The 11096-nt window shown below is 37.4% G+C and overlaps 1 protein-coding gene across 1 annotated transcript in view; it reads left to right on the plus strand.

The window, feature by feature from the left end:
* The window catches only part of LOC107572696 (guanylate cyclase soluble subunit beta-1-like), an 18781-nt gene extending 13925 nt beyond the window's left edge, over positions 1 to 4856 (plus strand). The window contains exons 3-4 of the mRNA XM_016259124.1: positions 2925 to 3079; positions 4215 to 4856. Coding sequence (XP_016114610.1) covers positions 2925 to 3079; positions 4215 to 4332 — 273 coding nt within the window. The 3' untranslated portion in view covers positions 4333 to 4856. The remainder of the gene's footprint in view (positions 1 to 2924; positions 3080 to 4214) is intronic.
* Positions 4857 to 11096: the final 6240 nt, after the last annotated feature.

Consider the following 11096-nt stretch of genomic DNA (forward strand, 5'->3'; position numbering starts at 1 on the left):
TTCATGTTTTTGCCTTCATTTGATTACCAGAAAAATGAAAATACTCAACATAGAATTTCTAAAAAAATTTCATAGGGCCCTATTATTGTATAAAATTTATAAATTAAGTTGTTTTTATGAATTCAATTAATTATATATGTTTTTGATTAAACCATTCAAATGGAATACAGAAAAATTTAAATGGAAAGCGCAGAATTTGGGCCATAAGAATGTAATTTTTGTTAAACTTTTAATAGGCCTAAATTGCTGTTAAATTAAACAAGTTTCATGATTTTAATTAATTAGACATGTTTTTTGTTCAAATTTAATATAATCATCCAGAAAAATTTAAACGAAAAAAAATTAATAAAACTGAAAAAATAAAGATTTTGGAAAAAATAAAACTTAGGCTAATTTTGGAAAAATAAAACGGATTTCATAGGGCCCTACAAATATCATGCATCTGAAGCTATAATTTTAATACTAAGCAACAGTGCATATTATATAGGGCCCATTTTAATTATTTAAAATGGCGCTCACTCGTTTTTGTGAAAGACCCAAGAAGGACCATGCACAGTCACTTTCCACACAGGCACACTTGATGTTTGTTTGAAATAATCCTTAAGCACGTAAATTTATCATTTCCTTCAGTTTAATTTAAATGTGCAATTAAAATAAATAAAAAACAAATGTATATTTTAAAGTTTAGAATTAGACAGCCTTGAGTTGTGTAGACAATTGCACAGTGAAAATTATCCCAACGCACCACCTAGTGTCCAACCTACTCTAGTACTATTATAACCTGTTTAAATATGAACAAGGGTTGCCATGCTGCGGACGCAAGCTTCAGACGAAGAAGTGAATGATGTGTGCTCCCGACGCCTACTATAGTCGCACCGGTAGTGACGTCATGGCTGTCGCCAGCCAACAAGTTGGTGTTTTTTCAATGTATGCTTCAGACACGGGTCACGACGAGGCATTCCCCATAGCGACCCCTAGAGGATGCAGTGTCTCCCTACTCAGGGAACCATGGTTACATAAGTAACCTGAGACGTTTTGTAATAACTAGTTTATTTCATTTGCTGATTTCAAGTACATTGGAAGATACAACACATAATTGCAGATTTTGGGTGCTGAAATTAAAGAAAGACATGCTAAACTGTAAAAAAAAAAAAAAAAAAAAAACACATACCATAAAACATTTTCACTAAAAACATATATTGTATATTGTGTATGTCATAAATTGAAATAATGTGAAAAATAGTAAATTACTAAACATATTTTTTTTTTACCTTTATATACTGACAACCGCTTTAAAACACAGGGGCTAAAGAGAAAGCCACATGATAAATCAAAGATTATCACAAATAGCTTTTCTACAAGCTGAGAGGTAAATACTAATATATAGAAGGTGCACACAGTGTCATACACTCAAATACTTAACACCATCATAGTAACACACTTGCCACTAAAATAATGCAATGAACATTAATTTAACTGCTAAGACATAACAAAACCCGAAAACTACGGAAGTTATTTAAAAAATGTTTTAAAGTTGATTACAAAAAAGTTGCTAATTATTCACACCAGTTTCTGCAGTTAATCATGATTGTGTTTAACAGTAACATTTTTAATTATATATATGTTTTCACAGTGAATCTCCCAAATTTTAAATCTCCAGCATTTTAAATATTTGATATTTGAAAGATTTGTTTAATGGCATCTTTCTATGAATTCATGGGGATAAAATGATGATTAATAGCCATTCAACATTACAGTGTAATTAAAATCCAGGACTAAACTGCAAATTATCAGTTTTATTGATCATGTATTAACAATTACAAAACATATAACATATACACACAAATTTAACTATAATTTAACACCCTTCAAGTTAACTTAAAACAATATTCACATAAGCCCACTATAATACATGCCACATTTAGCTTCGCCTTTTATAAAATATGCCTTGGCAATGTTTCAGAAAAGACGTTAGCAAAGTTCCTTCAGAAATCAAAAAGAAAAAGAAAAAACAGTATACTGTTTTTTTTTTAAGCTCGCAATATAATTTACAAGTATATACTGGTCATTGTGTATTTATAATTTAATGCATACATTAACTTTAAATGTTTAGACTTGTTTAATGCACTGCCTAGTAGCATAAATTAAACAAAATACCTTGCATATTTTGTGTACCCGGCTGATGGGCTTACACAAGCACCCACCCACCATGCTGTCCTTCATAAAAAAAAAACTATCATAAAACATGCTCCTGTGTGGACACATTTTAGCCAGTGTATTAAAGATGTTTTATGTTTTCTAAGAATAGCTCAAGAATACATCTCAAAGGTGTTAGATGTGTCTGCAGTAAAGTCTCAGTCGGGGTCTTTTGTTGAACCAGACGGCACAGGTTTGTTATTATATGTGCGACTGTTGAAGATGTGCTGCTAGAACACTAAGAGCATCTAAATTAGAGGGAGGACTGTATTAGGCGAATGGCATGGACGCTTTCACACAAAGACACACACGCACACAAAAGTAAGCACAGTCTGGCAAAGGGAGACACCGTCAGATCATCCTTCCTTTCAGTGTTTAAAAATACACCCACATTAACTTTTTTCTGAACCGTTAGCTCAGCTCTGGCACGTTCACATGGCAGAGCGTGTCTCACTCAGAGGAGGAATGTTCTTTGCAATTGAAAGACAAATGCATGCAATAAATGAAAAAAAGTGATCGATGATTTCTCCCTGTATAAATTGTCCAAATTATAAAGACATTGGGCCTCATTTATCAATCTAACGTAGAAACGAGCGCAGATCTGTGCGCACAAATCAACTTACGACAGAGTTCACGTGTGATTTATATATTAAGGAGTTATGTGTGAATTTGTTTACGTATTTTCAGGCTTCACACATTTACTACCTAACTGTTATGTCTTGGAGCAGATCACCATTGGAATACACACAGGAGAGGTGGTCACAGGAGTCATAGGTCAAAGAATGCCCCGTTACTGCCTGTTTGGAAACACAGTCAACCTAACAAGTCGTACAGAGACCACAGGAGAAAAAGGAAAGATAAATGTGTCGGAGTATACATGCAGGTGAAAAAAACATAAATCTGCACTGTAAAAAAGTATTTCTCGAAGTTGTAAATGATTTGAGCACGTTTTACAAGAAAATGCTATTCCAGTTATCCAATGTGTTAACTGTTTTGTGAAATATACTAAGTGCCAGATTTACTAACATCTTGCGCCAGCGCAAACCGTCTTTTGGCGTTAAAATAGTACAGTCAGGATTTACTAAAGACGCGCAGTGAAGAATTAGCGCTGAAAAGGCGTGGACACAGTTATTTTGCGCCTGACCTTATTGAATATACATTTGTAGGAGTTTCCCTTTCAGACGCAAAATTTATGGGAGGAGAGTATTAAAATGAATCACGCAACGCGATTTACTAACGTTTGCACTCGTCAAATTACTGGTATTTGTGCCATTATTTAACACCCCCCCCCCTAAAAAAATTTGCACTGCTCTTGGTAGATTTCACTGGTCATTATGGAAATGTTCTGACTGCGTCTGTATTCTTTAATGTGCACATTGTCAGTAAATCACCCGGAGAATTTTCCCCTCCCATCGGCGCTTTTTTGGAATTGCGCTCTAATGATAAGTTGCCCTGTTTAGTAAATCTGGCCCTAAGAATTTATGAGTGCAAATTGTTTCTACACCAATTTTGATTGTTTTCACGGTGTTTATATTTTATGAAATAGTCCGTGTACAATAAATATACTTTTAGAAGGTTATTAAAAACACTGTAAAAAGTAGTACCCTGGAACATTGTACATTGCACATATATATATTTTTTTTCATAGGTAAAAATTGCTATGCACTGTTACAGGGTACTACTTTTTACAGTGATTTTAATAACCTTCTAAAAAGTATATTAATTGTACACTGACTAAAATATAAACAATGTGAAAACAAAAAAAATGTCAACTATTAAAGTAGCCAATTTTATTATTTTTTTTACTTCTGTATCCCCTGGACAGGATATAAGATCAGAAATAAACAATCATTCAAATTATCACAACCAACATGACTTTTAATAATAGAATAGTATAGGATAGAACTGAACTGAACTGAATTGAATTTGTGAGATTAATTATAATATAATACAATATAATCTAAACAAAGGTTTTTGTGTGAATAAATTTAATGTTGTTATTGTGTTGTTTTGATCAGGTGTTTGCAGTCAATGGAAAACGCCGATCCGCAGTTTAATTTGGAGTACAGAGGACCTGTAACCATGAAAGGAAAAAAAGAACCAATGAAAGTATGGTTTCTCTCACGCAAGACCTAACAGACGCGCCATAGAGGCGCAGCGATGCGATTTTTATTGTGTTCTCAGCTAATGCGTGTTCTTTCTGAAATCTATGAATAGGAGCATACTTTGCTTTCTTCATCAAGATCATTTTATTCTTCCCCTCTCAAATTAAGAATGTTCTTTAGTGACCCCTGCATTTCAAGTGCCAATTATCTCTGATTCACAGATAATGACAAAATAGGGGGGAAAGGGTATTGCTTAGCTAAAGGCAAACAGCTCTACACATTTTACGTAGAAATATGGAAATGACTGTCCATTTGATATTAATCATACTATTAGAGTGCCAGCTATTGAATAGATTTAATACAGAAACAGAACATCGGAATAAATAAAACTGGAACATGGTACAAATACACTATGCAATGTGCAGACATGCTCATCAAGTGTTTGTTTTCATTTTGGTTTATTTATAGTAAAGAATGTGACAGTATTTAGATCACTACCAAGTCCAGAATGTTTCATTTATGTCATCACTGAGCAAAACAAGTTGTGTGTTGATATTTAATATTAATATATATATATATATATATATATATATATATATATATATATATATATATATATATATATATATATATGTTAAAAGTATAACACTACAACTTAGAAATACCTTTAACATTGTTTTGTTTGTTTTAATTGCACACATTAATTAAGAAATAAACCTGCTGTGTTCAGAATCACAGCACATTTTGTTACTGTACCAATGTATTATATTGGAAATATAACTAATAAAAATAACTATAATTAAATTTGCTAGACTGAATTAATTTTTCATGCTTCAGAGGATAATGTGCATGCTGTAAATAATAAAAATGTCTGCACATTGGAATCATATTTACAGTCTCACATTGCATCAGAGAATTTGCCAAACCTGTACATATAAGCTATTTTATGATCACAATTTATTATACATTTACACTAATGTTCAAGTTATTGCATCAATGAATAGACTCTAAACAAGTTTCTAAGTGATATTAATTATTTAAAAAGTGGATATATTTCATTGGTGTGAGAGTTTGTATTCATTGAATGTCACAGATAGATCGTTTTATCGGAAACCTATCATGTCACATGCTTTTATGTACACATCTGTTTGGAGCATATATTTAAGTATTAAAATATTATTTAAGAGATTTGCATAGTCTGATTTGTTTGTTTGTGTTGCAGGATAAAACAAAATAGCATTGTAATAATAGCATTGCTATTGAGAGTTTTTCTTTAAAAAAATAAAATAAAATAAAAATATTCATAGCCTTCATGTATATTTCATTTTAATGCCTCTAAACATATTCATAAGTCTGTCTTGCTGCGTCTAATACATAGTCATATTGTCAAAACAATATAAACAAAGTCAAATGTAAAATCATTGTTTTTATTAAAGTCAGACACAGACCCTCAGGCTCAGTCTCTTTATAGACGGTGTGTTATGAAAAGAAACATTAACAAAAAATATAAATGTCAGGAGTGTACAGATTGATTAAATATACTTAAAGTGTTTATTTTCTGGAAATTGTGAAAATGCTTACTAGGATCATAATTTTGACTGCTTAAACTTAAGCAAAAACTCTACAACAATATGAGCAGACTAATGTATTATCATTACCAGAGACAAATATTGTCTTTCTTGCAGTCAGACATTAACAAATACTAAAGCAATAAGCCTGCTGCTCACATGAATGTGAGTCGCTCTCCAAATTTGTCTCGAGTCTAATATTAGAGCAACTGTCTCCTTCTTGTGGTATGAATATGTAACTACTTTGTTGCTGAAAACTAATACAAAATTAACTTTATAGTTCACCTTGGACTTTGAAGTCACTATAAGCCCAATATTTTCAATATTTCCACTTCCCATATTAGAGAAATCAACTTTCATTTGTATATTACATATTATGTAGTTGATCATTACCTTCCGGACATAAACTGTGCTAGCAGTCACTACTCCTCTGTAGTAAAATAGAACACCACGCCAAGTACACTACTAATTATGTAATAAAAAGATTAAAACATCATAGAAGCAGTTTTAAATTGCGTCTAAGCTAAGAGTCAATGGGAAGATAGTTGATGCCCTAGTGATAGAGTTCATGTTCAAATCACAAGAATATTGGATTACAGCAACCAAGTGTAACCCCGGTTGAATGAAGTGTAATTGAAGGGAATTATTTAATTTATTCACAGTTAAGTAACATCATATTTCTCTAATAAAAGTTGAAAAGAGGTGTAGAAGTTATTAAAGAACATTTCAAAATTAGTAAATTTATCCTATTTAGAAGATTAGTTATTGACCAATGAGAGCTCTCTGTCGTTGCGCGCCCTGCGTGGTGACGAGCATGCGCAATGACAGAAGAGATGAGCCTGATAGAGAAGAAAAGACGTGATCTGATTTTCACGATCTAATTTGAAGCAATATAGATTAAAAATCCTCCGAAAAAGGTACCAAAGTATTAGAATTGATTTATTTCGAGCCATCCAGTATCTGAAGAAGCCGATTGAATATTGTTGAGTCACATTTTACTCGGTGAGTCAGCATAATATAATCAATGGTAAAAAGAATGTTTAAAAATGCCATAAGATGAAAAATGGTTATTTAGTTGCAGTAAACTGTGTTTATTTCCCTTTTTTCATTTGTATTTCGATCTAAGTAGTTATAAATGTCATAGTGAACCGCGTGATTATTGTTCATTTCAGTTCACGACGCCATTGTTGGTCAGACGCGCCTGTGATAGAGAAGCACCTTGTTCACGACGCCATTGTTGGTCACACGCAGTGTGTAAGAGAAGAGTAAGAGAAAAAAAAAACAGTTGCTACAGAGGCCAGGTTTTTTCTTTGTGTTTTTTTTTCTTTTCTTCTTGATTCTACGGATTCGTGACACCCCTGTGATCTTCTGTGACATCCTGTGAAACTTCACATTTGATGGCGAGCCAACCAAATCTGCTACAGAGGAAAGAGGACGACACATCATAAAGAAGAGGACAATATCCTTTCCTTCAATTATCAGCCTTGCTTTATGAAAGCAAGATGATCCTAATCTAAAGAATTAAGTTCCCTTCCTTGAGGGAATTTACAATAAAAAAAGAGACGGGAAAAGAGAAGAAACTGATCAATACTTTACAGAACATTGAACTATTGATGGTATATAGTTACCCATAAACCATTTGATTGACACCGAAGTCCTTATCGGGACAGCTGTGATATTTTGAGAGAAAAGTTATTTCTTTTATTCATTTCTTTTTTTTTCTTTTTTCTTTCTGACATTTCTGACCGGTCTGTGTATATTTTTGGGGTAAAAGAAGAGTGCACTCAAGCGAAGTTATCATAGTTTATCTTTATTGTATGACAGTGTAAATTACGTAATTACTTATTAATTAAAATTTTTGCCTGTTTGTTGTTTCTCACCACAACCTGCCCCCTCCTTTACGATCTCTAAATCTTCTGATCCATTCAATTTCTTAGACACGTGTTACATAAACTTTGGCGAGCCAACCAGGAGGAGGCGCTGTTGCTGAGAACTAACAGCTGCACATATAATAGGCAAAATTAGTTTTTTGCTCACAAGCAAGCAATGATAATGGACATTATCGAAGCTGAAGGGATTAAAATTCCAAATTCCGTAATAGTCAGTGGCTTAACTGAAACTGGAAGTGATGACGAATTATTTAATGCTCTGAAACAATACGGGTCAGTTGTCAAAACCGTGCGTATCGATGACAGAGAATCTGAGTTTTACCGAAACGTGATAATTGAGTATGACAGTGATCGAGCGTTGCAGTCCCTAGGACCTCAATTGCCGTATATTCACCAGATATCAAGCGAACCAGGTATTAACTGCCATGTGAGAGCATTAGCCAGTGTGTTTACGCAGCAACTGGGTAGTAGCATAACCAAGTCCTACCTAGAAAGGTTGAAAGAAATAGCAGAGCTGAGTGGAAACAACTTTGAGTCTGTTCTGAGTGAAATGCTGTCACAAATGAGCGCTGACCTCACACCAGGACCCACTGAACCTGGTAGTGCTAGTGGAAATACCTGTGAGAAACCATATTGGGTGTCCCCTGATGGGAATTCCGACCCAATCCTTGATCCACCGAGTCAGACAAATGACGTACCGTCCCAACCTATTCCTATCAACTTGATTGAGCCAACCCTTCGCGCTTCATCCAACATTCTAAATCCGCCTGAAGTCCAAAGACTTGTAGTTGAGCACATTGTGCGGAGTGGTGAAGTGGCTGCTTAAGGGCCAGCTGTGATATTTTGAGAGAAAAGTTATTTCTTTTAATCATTTCTTTTTTTTATTTTATTTCTTTCTGACATTTCTGACCGGTCTGTGTATATTTTGGGGGTAAAAGAAGAGTGCACTCAAGAGAAGTTCCTCTTCAGGAACTCGAGCTGTGTCGGAGGACGCTTCGGGAACGCCCTTCAGCGTGACCGGCTCTGAAGCTCGTGTGTAATCAGACCAATAGATGGGCGAGACGTCATAGGCGAGTGACATAATGACCAGGAAGCTATAAAAGCATGTGCGGTGAGACCAGCGTCAGCTTTCTGTCATTCAGCAAGCGCTCTGTGTATGTGTCAGTTGTGAGTCTTATTTGGTGTTGCCTGTCCCATAGAAAATAAAGAAAGAAAGTAGAAAAAGAAATATACAATGTCAAAAGCACATGAAAAAAGGAAACACCAGTTAAGGGGCGAAGGTGGGCAGCGTTTCAGACTGTGTGTTCCTCCCTGCCCACGTTTCATTACGGGTGGGGATACACACAGCCTGTGCGTTGTCTGCCTGGGAGCGGAGCATGCTGAGTCAGCTCTTGAGAGAGCTGACTGCTCGCATTGCGAGCGTCTTGTGATGCATGTTCTGCGCTCCCGGAGGGCACTCTTTGAGGAGGGTGCCTTCGCTAGCGTTCCCCGCGGAGCGGCGATTACGCTCGTGGGGTTCGCAGCTGGAACTGGCGGAGGGAAAGAAGACGGGCGAGTCCCTATCTTCTTCCTCACCCGCCAGATCCAGCGCTCGTTCGCCGGGATTGGAAGCCTGCGCTGCGGTTACTTCCCCCCGGGGAGCGGGCTCAGAGCTCCGCCTGTCTTCCTCCGAGGAGGTTGATGTGGTGGGCGTCGATGAGGATTCGCCCCCTAAATCGCCACAGTATGAGGAGCTTTTGGAGGTGGTAACTCGTGCCGTGGCCAAATTAAATATCGAGTGGCCCACCGAGAAAATGGCTGAGCCGCAGAAGAGTAAATTAGACAAGCGTTTTTTGCGTGTTAAGCCACCACCTCCGCGCCGGAGCCTGCCTTTTTTCCCCGACCTCCACACCGAGGTGTCGAAGTCATGGGGAAGACCGTTCTCGGCCCGCCTCTTTATTCCCGCCTCCGATTATTATGGCAATGTGGCGGGGATGAATGAGCGCGGTTACAAGACGATGCCCCGGGTAGAACAGACACTTGCGAGCTATCTGTGACCTCTTAGGGTCAAGGCTCACTCTACGAGAAGTGTGGCGGCCTCTAAGGTCTTCTTGGCAGGTGTCTCAATGCAGGACATCTGCGACGCTGCAGGATGGTCTACGCCCCTGACCTTCGTCAGGTTCTATGGCCTAGACATGCGAGCCACTCCTGGCTCCTCTGTTCTCGCACCCTAGCTGTGCACGCTTCCACACTAGGCAAGATTTGAAAGTCTGGCGGCGTGGGCATTCTCGTTCCCGAAGCGTCCTCTGACACAGCTCGAACGTCTCAGGTTACGTATGTAACCATGGTTCCTCGAGGGAACGAGACGCTGCGTCTTGGGGCCATACTTTCGGCATCTCTACCAGCGCTTGCTTCATTCCTGGAAGCTGACGCTGGTCTCACTGTACGTGCTTTTATAGCTTCCTGGTCATTACGTCACCTGGCCGTGACGTCTCGCCCATCTATTAGTCTGATTACACACGAGGTTCAGAGCTGGTCATGCTGAAGGGCGTTCCCGAAGCGTCCTCCGACGCAGCATCTCGTTCCCTCGAGGAACCATGGTTACATATGTAACCTGAGACGTTTTAATAGTTGATCTTTATTGTATGACATTGTAAATTACTTTCTTTTGTTTTGTTTATTATTTCCACTTTATATCAAAAGGAACAATTACATTCCAAGTACAAATTTAACTTTGTGCCTGTCTGTTGTTTCTCACCACAACCCGCCACCTCCTTTACGATCTCTAAATCTTCTGATCAATTCAGTTCTATCTGCAATAACAGCAATTGTCCTCTGACACAGCTCGAACGTCTCAGGTTACGTATGTAACCATGGTTCCTCGAGGGAACGAGACGCTGCGTCTTGGGGCCATACTTTCGGCATCTCTACCAGCGCTTGCTTCATTCCTGGAAGCTGACGCTGGTCTCACTGTACGTGCTTTTATAGCTTCCTGGTCATTACGTCACCTGGCCGTGACGTCTCGCCCATCTATTAGTCTGATTACACACGAGGTTCAGAGCTGGTCATGCTGAAGGGCGTTCCCGAAGCGTCCTCCGACGCAGCATCTCGTTCCCTCGAGGAACCATGGTTACATATGTAACCTGAGACGTTTTAATAGTTGATCTTTATTGTATGACATTGTAAATTACTTTCTTTTGTTTTGTTTATTATTTCCACTTTATATCAAAAGGAACAATTACATTCCAAGTACAAATTTAACTTTGTGCCTGTCTGTTGTTTCTCACCACAACCCGCCACCTCCTTTACGATCTCTAAATCTTCTGATCAATTCAGTTCTATCTGCAATAACAGCAATT

Source organism: Sinocyclocheilus grahami, unplaced genomic scaffold, assembly GCF_001515645.1.
Source record: "Sinocyclocheilus grahami isolate Dianchi unplaced genomic scaffold, SAMN03320097.WGS_v1.1 scaffold1798.1, whole genome shotgun sequence".
Lineage (NCBI taxonomy): Eukaryota > Metazoa > Chordata > Actinopteri > Cypriniformes > Cyprinidae > Sinocyclocheilus > Sinocyclocheilus grahami.